The sequence below is a fragment of the Bos mutus genome, chromosome 2 (assembly GCF_027580195.1).
Source record: "Bos mutus isolate GX-2022 chromosome 2, NWIPB_WYAK_1.1, whole genome shotgun sequence".
NCBI classification, from domain to species: Eukaryota; Metazoa; Chordata; class Mammalia; order Artiodactyla; family Bovidae; genus Bos; species Bos mutus.
In genome coordinates this window covers 1,108,409-1,124,197 of record NC_091618.1, presented here as the reverse complement: position 1 = coordinate 1,124,197, position 15,789 = coordinate 1,108,409, and the positions used below count along the sequence as shown (strand labels likewise).

The window sequence follows — 15,789 nt, the reverse complement described above, 5'->3', positions numbered from 1 at the left end:
CAAAAGAACATGTAAAGCAGTGGGCAGCTGCCCTGCTGACCAGCCCTGGGTTGGGGGGCGGTTTTGCAAGCGCCCAGCAGCACTGACCGAGAGGCTGGCACGCACACGGCCCTGGAAAGCTCTGCTGGACAAGACAGGCCGTGGGCCGTCCCCCGGGCCATTGCCTAGGAAGGACTCTGCGCTCCTAGTGCAGCAGGCCTGGGTTCGATCCCTGGTCAGGGAACTAAGATCCTGCCAACAAAACAAAAAAAAGACCAGGCCCTCCCTGCTCTCATCTCTTTACGGCCGGGTGGGTGCAGAGAGACAACAGCCATCTGGAATACAACTGCAGACGGTGACCAATCCTCTGGGGACAGCGAAGCCGCTGACGTGTGCAGACCCCGGCCGGGGTGGAGGTCGGGCAGGGCCCACCGAGGAGCTGGCCGCCGAGCCGAGGCTGGGGGACAGGAAGGAGCCGCCCGAGGGACAGCCCACGGGCACGGCATTCCTGCTCCAGGCAGGGCAAGAGCGGAGGCCTCTGCCTGCATGGGGAGGGAGCCTGGCACGTTCAGAGGACGGCAGAGGGGCCAGCGGGGCCTGGAGCAGAGGCCAGAGACCCCACCTTCCAGTGGGCATCCCCCTCGGTACAAGGGGCCCAGCAGGAAACCCACCCAGCTCAGCCCCTTCGCCCGCGCCCAACACGACCGCCATCTTCCTCAGGTGAGGGAGACCCCCGCCCTGCCCCGGGGTCCCGACCACGCTGGCTGGGCGGAGAACGCCCCACAAGCTTCAGGCCTCCTGTCCTGATTCTTTTTTTTTTTTAATTAAGATGCAACAGTCATCCCACAGACCCGCGTCCCCTCCAGCGATCAGTTAAAATGAACTCCAGACGACTGGATTAGACTTTGAAGGTGGCAATCGAGATAATGAACACGGAGGATGCGGTGTTGACACAGGCCCTGGTGAGCTACATTATTATTTAACAGGCCTCGCCATGGCCTCCGCGGGATCAAGGGGCTGAACAAGCAGTTTGGGGGCGAGCAGCCAATGCAGACAGGCTGGGCGCCACCCCACGCAATCCGCAGGGTCGGGGCAGCTGCGAGGCCAGCGGGCCTAATGGAACAGCAGCCCAGGGGCACTCCCAGGAGCCCCGCCCACACAGCCGGCCTGGCCCTCCCCGCCCCCAGGCCCCCATCTCCATCTCACCTGCCCTGCCTAGACCTCCCCTGCTCCCACCCCTCCTCCCTGGTCTGGAAGCCCTCTCTCCTCCCCTGGGCCCCCACAGGGCCTGGGCCTGCCCCCACGGGCCTGCCCTCCCTGGGCCAGCATTGACCATCCCAGGTCTGCCCTCCCTGGGCTGGCATTGACCATCCCAGGCCTCCTCTCCCTGGACCGGCGTTGACCATCCTGGGCCTGCCCCCCATGGGCCTGCCCTCCCTGGGCTGGCGTTGACCATCCCAGGCCTGCTCCGAGCTCCTGAAGAGCTGAGATGAGGTCTCCCTCCAGCCCACCCCTCCAGCCCTCTCTCTGCGCTAAGGCCTGCCAGGCAGGACACCTCCTATCCATCCTCCGGGACCATTGACTCAGAGTACCTGCTGTGGGAGCCAGACAGATGCCAGGAAATGAACAGGGCATGTCCTTAGCCCAGAAGACACACTGGTGGAGGTTAAGAGGTTACAGAAAAACCCAAATGAACTTTTTGGCCAAAGTGGTACTTAAAGGGATGACACTGCCCGAGACTCACACACGACAGAGACTGTGGTGGACGGTGTGGCCCCGGAGACCGCCCCTCTGCCCCCCGCGGCCAACCCGGGACTTCAGAGCAGACTCAGAGGCGGACGCCCGGGCTCCCATCCCACCTCGGCCTCCTCCTGGCTGAGTGACTCTGGGCGATCACTGACCCTCTCCGGGCCTCTGTTCACTTATCGGTAAAGTATGAATAATTAAAGTACTCACCTCACAGGGTGGTTTGAGGGTGAAGTGGGCTGAGACGTGTAAAACGCTTAACCCCAGGCCGGGTCCACGCTAAGCACTCAGTGTGTGTTGGTTATTATTTCCCTTCCTGGTGGTGGAGAAACTGCAGAAAGCACCTTCGTGCTGACACAGTTCTAAATGAACCCCCATGTCTTCACATCGGCCAGAGCCGGGCGTCCACACCCGGGGCCGCCAGGAACCTCCCCGGCCCCCTGGCGTGGAGGACCTCCAGTCCCCCGGGGGCTCCTGGTCCCGGGAGACGGCCTGGCACAACAGCCCTCTGAGCGGAGGCATGCCCCGCAGTGAGGATGTGCCTGAGCCCTGGGGACCAGGGCAGTCTGGACAGCAGCCCAGCCGGAGGCCAGTCCTCTGGCCGGGTGCACAGAGCCCCCGGCTGGGTCTGGCGGTCACTAGCAGCAGCCAGAAAGCCGTTCCACAGCCCGGCGCAGAGGCAGGCCGGCCGCCTCTTCTCCAAGCCGGTGGCAGAGCGAGGCTCTTTAAATATGCATGGCGGTCTCCTCGTTACTGTGTGGAGGATGGCATGTGCTGAAGGCGAACCGCCCACCCGCACCCACACAAACTTTTCCATTTCCAGGCCCCTCGCGCCCTGCTGCGGGGCCTCCTCAGCCGCCCCTTCCTCCATTCCGCCTCCCCCCACCCAGGGCCTGCCTCCCCCTACCCAGGGCCCGCCTGATGCCCACCCCGCCCCCGTGCGTGCAGAGCAGGGCAAGGGCCACACTGATCCCCTTTCTAAGAGTGGGTGGTCCAAACTAATCTTAAATCATGGCAGCCTCGCGCTGGATGGAGCCTTGTGGCCCCTCCACCCTGGGGACGGTGGGGCCGGAGCTGGGCTGCAAGCCTGGGCAGGACGGTGCGGCCGCTGGTGAGGGGTGGGATCGGGTGAGGGCGGGCAGGGTCACGCCTGGGCCCTGTCTTTCCCTTCATCCATCTGTCTCAAGCTCCTGGGAAGGCTGTCGGCAGAAGGGGGCCTTCCAGCCAGCGGAGCAAGGGGATGGCAGACCCGCGATGCACACACACCCCCCACCAACACCAGCGACTCCAAAGGAGCAGCTCGACTTCCCCAAAACACCACACACCCGGCAGGAAGGAAGCGAGTTAGGCGGTTACAACACTAACGAGGCCCATCCACCACTGCCGAGTAGGGCCCCTGCTGCTGCTGCTGCTGCTGGGTCGCTTTAGTCGTGTCCAACTCTGTGCGACCCCAGAGACGGCAGCCCACCAGGCTCCCCCGTCCCTGGGATTCTCCAGGCAAGAACACTGGAGTGGGTTGCCATTTCCTTCTCCAATGCATGAAAGTGAAAAGTGAAAGTGAAGTCGCTCAGTCGTGTCTGACTCTTAGCGACCCCATGGACTGCAGCCCACCAGTCTCCCCCATCCCTGGGATTCTCCAGGCAAGAACACTGGAGTGGGTTGCCATGTCCCCAAGCCCAGGAAAAATCCGGGAAGACACTGGCCCTGGCGAGGGGACAGCAGGGGTCTGCTTGGGGGGAATGCAGGGGGCATTCATCCTTCTTCCTCCCAAATGCCTTGAGACCCAGGCCCGTCAGTGACCCCGGCTGCCCCGGGGAGCCACCTCCCTTGGTCATCTTTCTCCCAGAAGGCCGAGGAGGTGAGAGGCCCCTGAAGGCAGTGACAGGGCCGGGCTGGGAAGGGGGTCTGGGCTGCAGCTAGTCAGGGCCCCCCGTGCCCACCCATCTGCCAGGGAGAAGGAGGACCAGGAAATCCAGACGCAGAGAAGGGCCGACAGTGTCCTCCCGGTGGGCCCCTCCCTGGCCTCCCCCACCAGAGCCCGCCCCAACAGTGAGGTCAAAGGTCCCTGGTGCCACGGCACAAGCCTAAGCGGGGGTGGGGGGGGAGGCCAGGTTTCACCGTGAGCCCCCACCCGCTTCTCAAAACCTGACAGCTGCTCCGCACCCAAATCCTCTGGTTTCGCCCACAGCGCGGCCTCTCGCCGCTGTCCAAGGTGCTGCGGGCAGAACCCACCCCACCTCCCTTTCCAGCGCCCTGAAGGGCGCTAACCAAACACCTCCCTGGCCGGGACTGGGGCTCCCGAGCATCACCTCACACAGAGGCGAAGGGACCCCGGGGAAGGGGCAGGAAAACGTGGGCTCACAGACAAGGCCCCAGGGCCCCAGAAGATGAGGGCCCAGGACCGGGAGGCTGAGCCAGGAAGGCATGGATGCAAAGGCTGAACCTCAAGCTTCGACAGAGACAGTGAGTTAGCACAGGGACCCTGAGGTTCAACCCCGGGTCTCGGGGCTCACCCTCAGCTCCCTGGGCTCAGGGTCTCCACCTGCCAAACCAGGACCTGTCATGCAGGATCCAGCCCAGACTGCCTGGCTGCTAAGTAAGCTGAGGCAGGACCAAGCGGGAGAGGAAAGATGGTCCTGGCAGGAAGGCACGCAGCAGGGTCAGGTTCAGGCTCCCCCCGGCCTGGAGGCCAAGCTGGGAATCCAAGCAAATCAAGCAATAGGGGTCGCCACCAGAACACCATGCAGGGTGGAGCCTGGGCTGTGGCGAAGGGGCTGGGCATGGTTGCTGGTCAGTGACAGGAGAGGGTCCAGGCTGAGCCGGGAAGGACCCCCAGACGCGGCCCACATCGCAGCGGCCGAAGATCAGCAGCACGCACGGCGGGACGAGGCAGGACCCGGTGCTGGCTGAGTGCCCCTTCCCCGTGGGGTCCACACTGGCTGAAGAGCCCGGCGCCCCGAGTGCCAGCATCCACACCAGCTGCTCCCTCAGCACAGCCGGGTCCGGGCTATCCCTGGGGGCACAGGGACCCCAGCCCCACCTCCCCGGGAAGCAGCAGACACGACCGAGGAGCGAACCCACTGCCCAGGGAGCCCTCGGGGGACCCTTCCCCTCTCGGCAGCCCTGAGGGAGCGTGTCGGAGGGGGTAGGGGGCGGCCCCGCGGGGATCCTGGCCCCCTGTGCGGCCCAGGAAACCCTGACGACCCTGAGACGCCCCCGGGAGCCCAGGGCAGCGCCCGGCAGGGTGTGAGAGGGGTCAGCAGAGGGGATGCCTGGAGATGGCCCCCTGGGGCCACGAGCTGTGAGGCAGGGCCAGTACCTGAGTCTGCAAGCTGGTGGCATCCAGGACGGTGATCCGGGGCCCACAGCTGGCCCACACGGCCTCCTCCAGGCTCAGCAGGGCGCGGACGGGCCCCGGCCCCACAGGCAGGCACATGGGCGGGCTCTCCAGGTCCCAGGGGATGCTTCCTGCAGGGAGAGGAAGCCGGCAGGTCAGCAGGGGGTGGGAGGCAGCAGACAGGTTAGGGCCCTCCAGCCCTCAGAAACTAGGCCCCCGGGGGGTCGAACTCGCCTCCAGGCTCCTCCCGGCCCGGGTCCTGCCCCCTAGCCCCTGCTCCCAGCCTGGCTCCAGGCTCCTCCTGGCCCCGGCTCTGCCCCCCAGCCCCTGCTCCCAGCCAGGATCCAGGCTCCTCCCGGCCCCGGCCCTGCCACCCAGCCCCTGCTCCCAGCCAGGATCCAGGCTCCTCCTGGCCCCGGCCCCGCCACCCAGCCCCTGCTCCCATCTGGTGCTCTCCACTCCTCTCTCCTCCTCTCCCCTGCCCTCTGCTCTCACCCCACACGCACGCCGAGTCCGCACCGACTCCATGCCAGGCCCCGTACTCAGGGCTGCAGAAGCAGAAATAAATCTGCCCTCACACACCCTGCCCTCAAGAAAACCCCCAGTGGTCGGCGAGACCAAAAGGTTAATCAACAGCTACCACACAGGAAGGCAGGATGACGCGAGGGGAAGTGTCCTGCCAGCAGCTCACTGCGGACCTCGAGAGCCTCTCTCCCCTCCTCAAGGCCTCAGTCTCCCCATCTGCAGAACGCGGAGGGCGCCGCCAACAAGACTGTCTCTGAGGACTTTTCAGACACCATAACTTACTGAGACTGTCCTGCCTTCTCACAGACCTTCTCACTCACCCCAAGGCACTCTATCACCTCTACTGAGATCTCCCATGACCTTCCTCCTCCAGAGATGCCACCACCCCAGGTATGGAAGGAGGAAGTCCTCAGAGGCCATCGGCCCTCAGCCCATGATACCTGAAGATGGGCAGATGAAGGGACCTGGCCCAGCGTGGAATGACGCTCTCCCCTGCCCACCCCAGGGATGCTCAGCTCACCCAGAAACAGACCAAGGATTTCCCCTGCTCTGAAGTCACACCTGATGCCACACAGAACCCCCGTGGCTGTCCTGTCCTGCCAGGGTACCAGGTGGGCCAGGAGGGTTGAGCAGGAAGTAGGGCCCACCCCTGAGGGGTGGGCGGAAGAGGGAGGAAGTAGCCTGGGCTGCGTGCCAGGGCCCAGCCCCCCCAACCCTCCTCCACAGGGTCCCTGGAAGGGTGCACGGTAGCCCTGGCACAGGCCGTCCCTCCGAGGCAGCTGCTGGGCGGCATGATGGGCACCATTGTCCACAAAGGAGCCCCTGGGCGGCAGAGCAGATTCCACCCCCACCACATCCTCCCCTTCCGTGAAACGGGTCCTCCTCTCCCCTTCAGCCCCCCTTAAACTCAGAAGATTCCTAGCTCAACTGAGTTAGGAAACACACAGACACACACACGCCCCATCAACCCTGCCCAATCAACACACGTCCGGTTCTTCCCAGCCGTGAACGCGGGACGCAGGCTGGGCCGGAGTCCTGGCTGCAGCCTCTCAACCTCTGCACGTCCCTGGACAGGCGCCGCCGCCACTGGGAACCTCAGCTTCCTGGGCTGTAAAGCAGGCGTGATGGGCACGCCCACGCCTCGCAGACGCGGCCGGGCTCGAAGGAAACGGCCGCGTTTAACACGGGGAAAGCGCGGACAGCGGTCGCCACGTTCTGTTATTCGTGAGCGTGCCGGGCGCTCTTTCCATGAACTCTCACCAGCCTGGGTGCAAGATTCTGTTCTTTTCCGTTTTACCACTGAGAAAAGCGAGGCGCAGGGCTGAAAGAACCAGACCAGATCCCCCGGCTGGGCAGGGCCGGCGCGTGCAGCTCTGGGCGTCGGCTGTCCCTGCCTCGAGGCGGCCGCCTGCGCAAGCGTGCGGACCTCACTGGACGCTCGCGACCGCAGGGGCCCGGGAGCCCGGGACGTGCGCGCAGCCACCCCAGGCGGGGGCGTGCCGGCCAGCCAGGGCTGCAACTCAGCTGACCCTGGCCCCCATTCCCGGCTGCTCTCTCAGGTTCCACGAGTTTCCAAAGACCTCCGGGCCCAGGGCTGGAGTCCAGGAGGGAAGAGTGACCACAGGCAGCCGGGCCTCCACAGCAGACCATGACCCCACCCCAGGAAACCAGAGCCACAGAAAGCCGGGCTCTGAGCGCCCCCCAGCGGCCAGAAGCCGGAACGCCCGCCACTCGGGCAGGTTAGGAAGGCAGCGGTCAGGGACGCTGGCACCACGCCCCAGAGCGGACACGCAAGCCCTGCCCTGGGAGCAGCTACAGCCCCCCGAGCCCTCGTGCCCTCTGCCCTCCCGGGACAGTGCCTGCCTGGGGTAGGGGGTAGTGTCTGATACCCTTGAGGGTCACACGTGTCCTGACCACCCTTCCACTTGCTGGGTGTCTCTTAAGAGACCTGGCTTCAGGACAGAATGATTAATGGCTAAAATGTAATAACGCCAGGGAGGTTCGAGAGGGAGGAGGCACACATATATTTACAGCTGATTCACGTGTTGTCTGGCAGAAACCAACACAACATTGTAATGCTTCCAATTAATTAATCCTCCAATTAAAAATGCTTCTAGAAAGAAAAAAAATTTAATAACACCAACATCATTATATCAAAAAGAACACAGGACAGGAATTCCTTGATTCAGGGGCCCATGGTAGGACCCTGAACAAGAGGCTTTCCCTTGCTGGGACTCCGTTTTCCCACCTGCCCCCCAAGGGGATGGAATTCAGCTGAATCAACGCTGGTGCCTCCCTGGATTTGTCTCAGTTCTCTGGGGCATCCCTGGTGGCTCAGCTGGTAAAGAATCCACCTGCAATGTGGGAGACCTGGGTTTGATCCTTGGGTTGGAAAGACCCCCTAGAAAAGGGAAAGGCTCCCCACTCCAGTATTCTGGCCTGGAAAACTCCATGGGGCTGCAAAGAGTCAGATACGACTGAGCTGCAAAGAGTCGGACACGACTGAGCAACTTGCACCTTCAATTTCACCCCTGGTGGCCAGCAGGGTGACACATGTCACAAGCAGATCACCTCTCACCCCAGAGTTCTGGGCTCTAAGAATCTTACCAGCCTCCACAGGCCGCAAGCCTAAGAATTCAGTCAGGATCAGTGGGCGCTCTAGGCAGGGCCAGCACCCTGCCCACCCCAAGCCTGTGGGGGTATCCATCCCTCCTCGCTCTCCCTGCCCTCCAGCGGCTGTCCGTACACAATTCCAGAACAGACACCCACACCTCCAAAGTCACACCCGCCCGGCATTACAGTCTGTTCGTCTGGGCCTGGACCCGCGCACGCTGGGTGAACGGAGACCAAGGCCTGTCACAGCAAAGGTACCTCTGAGAGGCAGGCATCCCCCGCCGTGGGCTACAGGGCAGAAAGCCCAACAGGATCCTCGGGGGTCTGAGGCCAGAAGGGAGGACAAAGAGAAAGTCACTGAGGCCAAGGGGAGCCGAGGGGCACCCAACACCCCGAGAGTGGTCGACACAGTCACAGAAGCCGAGGGTGCCCAAGGGGCCCCCAACACCCCGAGAGTGCTCACAACAGTCACTGAGGCCGAGGGAGCCAAGGGGCACCCAACACCCCGATTTGGCCGTGACAGTCACTGAGGCCCAGGGGAGCCCAGGGGCAGCCAACACCCTGAGAGTGCCCGTGACAGTCACTGAGGCCGAGGGGTTCCCAAAGGGTAGCCAACACCCTGAGAGTGGTCACAACAGTCACTGAGCCTGAGGGGAGCCCAAAGGGCAGCCAACACCCCAAGAGTAGCCGTGACAGTCACTGAGGCCTAAGGGAGCCCAAGGGGCAGCCAACACCCCAATTTGGCCGTGACAGAAACTGAGGCCCAGGGGGCCCAGGGGCAGCCAACACCCCGAGAGTGCCTGTGACAGTCACTGAGGCCGAGGAGTTCCCAAAGGGCAGCCAACACCCCAAGAGTGGTCGTGACAGTCACTGAGGCTGAGGGAGCCCAAGGGGCAGCCAACACCCCGAGAGTGGTTGAGACATTCACTGAATCCGAGGGGAGCCCAAGGGGCAGCCAACACCCCGAGAGTGGTCGTGACAGTCACTGAGGCCGAGGGGAGCCCAAGGGGCAGCCAACACCCCGAGAGTGGTCGAGACATTCACTGAATCCGAGGGGAGCCCAAGGGGCAGCCAACACCCCGAGAGTGGCCGTGACAGTCACTGAGGTTGAGGGGAGCCCAAAGGGCAGCCAACACCCTGAGAGTGGTCGAGACAGTCACTGAGGCTGAGGGGAGCCCAAAGGGCAGCCAACACCGGGGGAGTGGTCGGGACAGTAATGACGATGTTGGGATGGGAGAGGCACGCGTCCGTCCCCGAGCTCCGTGATATGCGCCTCTGACTGGCTGCCCCTGGTGCTCACAGCCACCCTGTGAGTAGGGGTGGAACATGCGCCCACTTTACACGTGGGGAAGTCAAGGCCCCAAGAGGAGAAGCAGCAGCAGGTCCAGTCTCTCACAGCGGGACCCGATCCTGACAGCCTGACCCCTCAGCCCACCCCTCACCCGTCCCGTCTTCTGGCTCCTCCGACGGTCAACTGTGGCTCCCATCCCCAGCGGCTAACCAGGGACAGTCCTGCAGCCCCACCAGGCCTGGTCAAGTCCCTGTCTCTGCTCAGAGACGGGCCGGGAGTGCAGGGAATGGACAGAGGGCATCCAGGCAGCTGTGCCCAAACTCAGGATGGCAGGGGCGGGCTCACCTGGCACCTCATGAACGCGTCCCTGCTGAGTGAGTGAGTGAAGGAAGGAAGGAATGAGCGCCGATAAGCAGAGATCCTGAGGGCAGCACACACTGCCACGGCCACACTGCTTGGACTCCGAGGCCCCCCAGCTCCGACAGCCCAGGGCTCCAGGGGACCCGGTGACCCCAGAATCCTCACAGCCATCTCACAGCTGCTGGACGCTTCAGTCTCGGCTTCGGGGTCCCACCCTGGGCACTGAGGGCCCGGCCCTCCCCCGACACCGTGCAGCTCCCCTGAGGACACGGTCAGCTTCCTGCCTGCTCGCTCGCCCATCTGTAAACCTGTCTCGTCTCCCTCTGTAAGCTGTGCGGGTGGGCTCACGGCCGGCTTGCTGGCACCACATCCACGGGGCCTAGTGGGCGCTTGGTAAACATCTGGGGGACAGACATCTGAAGGCAGGACGGCTGCCCGCGCACCTCGACTTCCTCCTCCAGGCCAGACAGCACCCCAGAGCAGCCAAAGCCCCCTGAAACCTGGAGGACTCCAGTCCTGGGAGGACACTGAGGCTCAGGCCTTGGCTCACCCGTGGGACTCCAGAAACGAGGGTGTTGGGTCCATGGTCCCCAGTGGCTCTTATGGATCTGAGCAACCCCAGGCAGAAAGTCAGTGGTTAGACCCCAACCCCCGGTGGGTTGAATTGTGTCCTCCAGATTCATTCATTCATGCCTCAACCCCTAGCACCCAGCACATGACCTTGTTTGCTGGTAGGGGTGCTGATGGAACTGGTTAAGATGAGGTCACGCTGGAGGAGGGTGGGGCTCTGAGTCCAAGAGGTTCTCTGGACACAGGCTCCCCAAAGAGAGCCCCACGTGAAGATGGGGGTTATGCTGCCACAAGCCAAGGACCCACCTGAAACTGGGAGAGAGGCCTGGAACAGACCCTTCCCCAGCACCTTCCGGGGAGAGCACGGCCCTGCCAACACCCTGCTCTCAGACTTCCAGTCTCCAGAATGCCAGTCAGTAAATTAGACCACGGAAACCACTCGGTCTGCGGTACTTGGTCATGGAAGCCCCAGCACACGGATACACCCTGCCCACCTCCTCCCAACCCGCACTCCCAAACTGAAGAGTCAGGAGCCAAGAGGGAAAGGGCCGAGGCAGCCCATCTGGAAGCTGGGGGGTGCAGAGCAGGCCGGGCTGGGCTCCCAGACTCCCACAGGAGCCAGAGGGTGGCCATCTCCCCAGAAGTCCTGGTGTAGATTGCCGAAGATCTGAGCCCGGACTGACATTCACACACACGGTGTGTCTGACGGGGAGAGGGATCGCCCCGCCTCCCTCTACCCCCTTTAATTAAAAACTATAAATGCCTTATCAAAAGCTAATTTAAAATACCAACACAGTGCCAAGTGGCAAAAAAAAAAAGCTCAGTACAAATATCTGCTTATAAGCTGCAGCAGGCTGTGAAGACGCAGCAATCAGAGGCAGGGCGGGGAGGCGGGGGGCGGGGAGGGCGGAGCAGGAAGGCTGAGGCTGAGGCACAGCAGCCTCTGGGGGTACTGGTCTTGGACCCGCTTCCCTCCTCTCCCGCTCTTGTCCTTGGACTGGGAGCTGAACAAGCCATGAAGGACGGGGACCATAGCACTCCATATCCCTTCCTGCACCTCAGCATCAGTATCCATGAGGAGGTCATTCTCGAGGGTCGTGGTGAGAATTAAAAGACCGCACCACTTGATCCTGTCCTGGAGCACAGCAGCTCAAATGCTGTCCACCTTCCCTCCGGACGTCATCGTCTGTGCCAGTGCCAGCTCGATCAAACAGTGGAGGCCAAAGTGCCTGACCCACTGGGTGCCGACTGTGCCGGGTGCTGTGCTCTGCCTTCACTGAAATGCTTACCCCACCTGTACCTATGAGCAGCGGGTGTTACTATTATCCCCATTTTACAGATGAGAAAGCCGAGCCACGGAGGAGCAGCTGCTCGCCCACGGACACTGCTGTCATCAGGGCAGAGCCCAGATGTGAAGCCAGGTCTCTCCGAGCCCAGAGACTCGCTTCCTATGCAGCAGAGTCTCCTGCCAATGGGCTGAGCTGTCCATACGACAGGGAGCGCCCCGTCCCTTTGGGGACCCCGATGGGGATGAGGGACCTCCAGTCTCTCTAGCACCTTCATTCCCGGACTCTGCTGAGCTGCCTCCTTGGTCTGCCTCCCACAGCTTCTCTGGTCCTGGATCTGACTCTTGGTCGGGGCCCAGGGCAGCTCCCAGAACCCCCAGCACATCCTTACCGCTGGTCCGAGGGTAAGCGGCGAGGGTGCCATCCTGCAGGCCGGCCAACAGGTGGAAGGGGCTGTGTCGCAGGCAGAGCACGGGCTGCAGGCCTGGGCTCCGGCAGGCCGCCAGGCACTGGGTGCCTGTATCCACGCTGCTGTAGAGCAGGATGCTGCAGGGAGAGGCGGTGACTCACTCAGCCCCCCGCCCTTCTGGCGAGAGGGTCCAGCCCCCACCTCCACCAGCTCAGCCTGCCTCCCCCTGTGTGACCAAGCCATTGCTCAGACTTCTCCATGGGCAGCCTTTAGGGGGCAGAGCCACGGAAAACAGGGGGCTCTGGACACAGCACAGCCGGGGGGCTGGGAGAACGGTTTTCAGGGTCACATCTGAGGGCAAATCCTGCTGACTGTCCCCCTCCAGCTGGCTGGCCTGGACCACTGAGCCTCAGTCCTCTCTGAAAAATGGGGCCGTGATGCTTACCTCACGGCCATACCAAGGAACAAATCCCCAGCGTGTGGACTGCCTGGATGAAGCTTGAAAACGTTAGGGGGAACGAGAGAGGCCAGGCACAAAAGGCCACACACTGGGTAGGCCTGTTTGGATCACGTGAGCAGAAGAGACAAATCCAGACCAATGGATGGGGAATGTGAGGTGATGCAGAGGTTCTGGGGGATGTGACGAGAATGTTATAGGAACAAGTAGTGGTGATGGATACGCATCATGGATACTGGATGGACACATGGATGGATACTGGGAACCACTGAATTACATGATTTTTAATGGCTAAAATGATCAACTTTATGTAGTTTGATCTCATTAAAAGCAAAAAGTGTTCACCAGGCCGCTGGGTTCCGTGAACCCAGACCTGGACAGCACGAAGCCTCTAGTGCCTCCAAGTTGGTTCTAAGTATACTGGCTTTCAGCTCCTCCCCCGGTTGCTCGTGCGGGAAACAGGCCACTGCAAGGCTCATGCTCCTGGCCCAGGGAGCAGCACACAGCAGGTGTGCATAACATCCCCGGACTCTGCGGCAGGTGCGAGGAGCACGCAGGCACGAGGATGTGGGGGTGCAGCCCATCTCAGGGTCCTCTTCACAACCGTGTTCACAGTCCAGTTAACGGGATGAATATTCACCCTCCATCCACATGGCTGGGCCTTCCAGCAGGCCAGGCTCTGCCAGGGGCGGCCCCTGCTGCACGGAAGTGTTTGCTGACTCACCAGCTCCAGGCAGGTCTTACAAAGGGGGAGCCCCCTCTGCCAGCAGGTCTCATAACCTGGGCACACTCCGCACCCTCACCTGCCCTGCAAGGCCAGCTGAGGCCACAGACGGGTGGACACGGCCAATGACAGCAAAGGGATCTGAAGTCTTCACGTGGCCCACGTCCTGGTGGGCACTCACAGCAGCCCCATGTGTGGGGGATGGTAACACCCTTCACAGAGTGGTCTCACAGCACACGGAAGTACAGGCCCCAGACCCAGCTCTGCCTGACACGGAAGCCAGTGGCGCCCATGGTGCCACACTACCAGGAGGAAGCCGGGTGGCACAGAGCAGCTCCTGACACTGGCTGGGCATTGTGGACCCCACTTCCTGCTCCTGCTCCCCTCTTCCTGCTCTGGGCCCCCACTTCCTGCTCCTGGGCCCCACTTCCTGCTCCTGAAACCCACTTCCTGCTCCTGGCCCCTCTTCCTGCTCTGGGCCCCCACTTCCTGGTCCTGGCCCCCACTTCCTGCTCCTGGCCCCCACTTCCTGCTCCTGGCCCCGACTTCCCACTCTGGGCCCCTACTTCCCATACCTGCTCCCCACTTCCCGCTCCTGGCCTCCACTTCCCACTCCGGGCCCCCACTTCCTGCTACTGGCCCCCACCTCCTGCTCCCAACCAGGGGCACCGAATGTTGGGGGTGAGGAGCGAAGCTGGAGGGGCAGTGCCCAGGGTGCCCAGCCCGCCCTGGCCCAGGCCCCTCACCTGCCGTCCTGGAGCCCGAGGCAGATGGTGGGGTGCACCCCGGCCGAGGCGTCAGCGGCGGGGCAGCCCTTGTCTCCGTTTCTGCCGTCGCCCTCCTCTGGCTCTGGAATGTACTCCATGCAGAGCACGGGGGCCGCCAGTGGGAAGGACTTGACCGTGCGGGGCGAGGGCCGGTTCAGGGAGAAGATCTCCACCTGGCCCCCCGCCCCCTCCTGCCCGCCTCCAACCTATGGCAGAGACCAGAGAGGCCGTCAGGTGAGCGCCTCGTGGGCGGACGCAGACGCAGCCCCTGCCCCCAGTGACCCACCCCAAGCATCTGCTTGTCACGGGGCTTAGGCACCAAGAGAAACATGCCCTCTCCTGCCCACGGGCATCCCGCTGTCACTGAAAGCCACGTGTTCCCAGCTGCCACAGCAACAAGTGAGATCCGGGGCCCGAAGAAAATCAGGAAAAGAGCTGAGGTGGACTAGGTACCCAGCCAGCTTTCTATTTCCTTATCTTTAAGGTAAATTTCAAGCAACAGAGAGCAAGTGTACACCCTGCCCTGTCTCCTTCAGCTTCGTCTCTGCATTCAGCACATGGTAGATGCTCATTATATCCCTGCTGAATGGATGGAGGCATGGATGGATGATCACAAGGATGGATGGACAGAAGAACTGGACGGACGGGATAGAAGACTGGGTGAATGGATGATGAATGACGGATGGATGGATAGAAGGGTGGACACATGGTTACAAGGACTGATGGATGATGGATGGATGGATGGATCAACAGATGGATGGAAGGGAGAGCAACTAACTGAATGAATGGGTGGATGGATGGGTAGATGAATAGATGATTATAAGGCTGGATGGATGGATGGAAGGATAACAGATAGATGGGTGCATGGAAGGAAGTGGATGGATGGATGAAGATTAATGGATGGATGGAAGGAAGTGGATGGATGGATGAAGGTTAACGGATGGACGGAAGGATAGTGGATGGATGGATGAAGGTTAACGGACGGACGGAAGGATAGTGGATGGGTAGATACATCACATACTAGACACTGGACGCCAGTGAAGAAAAAATCACCCTCAGAAGGGACAGTTGGGCTGGACCCTGAAGGGTAAGCCAGAGTTTCCCTGCCTGAATGCCTGGAGACTGACTGGAGGGGTGGTGAGGCCGGGACCTACGGGAGGCCACAGTCTGTACCGCGAGCCACATGGGGAGCACAGCGCCGAGTGGATCAAGGCAGGCTCTGCGCAACGCCGGTGCAGAAAGGTGGGCTGGAATCTCTGAGGGAGAAGGGCAGCCCTGCCTCCTGACGCCCGGGGGGAAGACCTGCCACCCAGATACTCCACACTGCTAAGTTCATGTCCGTCACAGCACCAAGGACAGTCACAAGAACCCCACTCTCTGATCGGTCCCCTGGCTTTCTGTTGTTCCTGCTCAGGTCACACGTGCCAGCTCTGAGCACAGAGCCTGCCGCGGAAGTCCCCAGAAGACCTTGCTGGATGAGGGTGTGCAAAACGGGGCCCACGGGCTGGCCGCTTTCTCCAGCATCTCCCCTGGTGCCTCCCCTGACTCGTGCCCCGAGGCCCGAGGCCCCGGCTGGACGTGGGGGTTACTCACCCAGAGGTAGCCCTGTGGGAGGGAGGTGCTGACAGCCGAGAAGCCCAGCAGAGGACAGCTGACGGGACTGTGGACCAGGGCCCCGAGCTGCAGAGACAGACGGCACACACAGGGGTGAACACCGAGGTGCCG

General features: G+C 62.3%; 1 protein-coding gene across 7 annotated transcripts in view; it reads right to left on the bottom strand.

The window, feature by feature from the left end:
• Positions 1-15,789, bottom strand: part of ARHGEF10L (Rho guanine nucleotide exchange factor 10 like) — a 159,768-nt gene that overhangs the window by 23,635 nt on the left and 120,344 nt on the right. For all 7 annotated transcript variants that reach the window (XM_070382057.1, XM_070382055.1, XM_070382061.1 and 4 more), the window contains 4 exons: positions 15,658-15,744; positions 14,044-14,270; positions 12,099-12,253; positions 5,045-5,193 (listed from right to left, as the gene is read on the bottom strand). In XM_070382057.1, the coding sequence (XP_070238158.1) occupies positions 5,045-5,193; positions 12,099-12,253; positions 14,044-14,270; positions 15,658-15,744 (618 nt within the window). The remainder of the gene's footprint in view (positions 1-5,044; positions 5,194-12,098; positions 12,254-14,043; positions 14,271-15,657; positions 15,745-15,789) is intronic.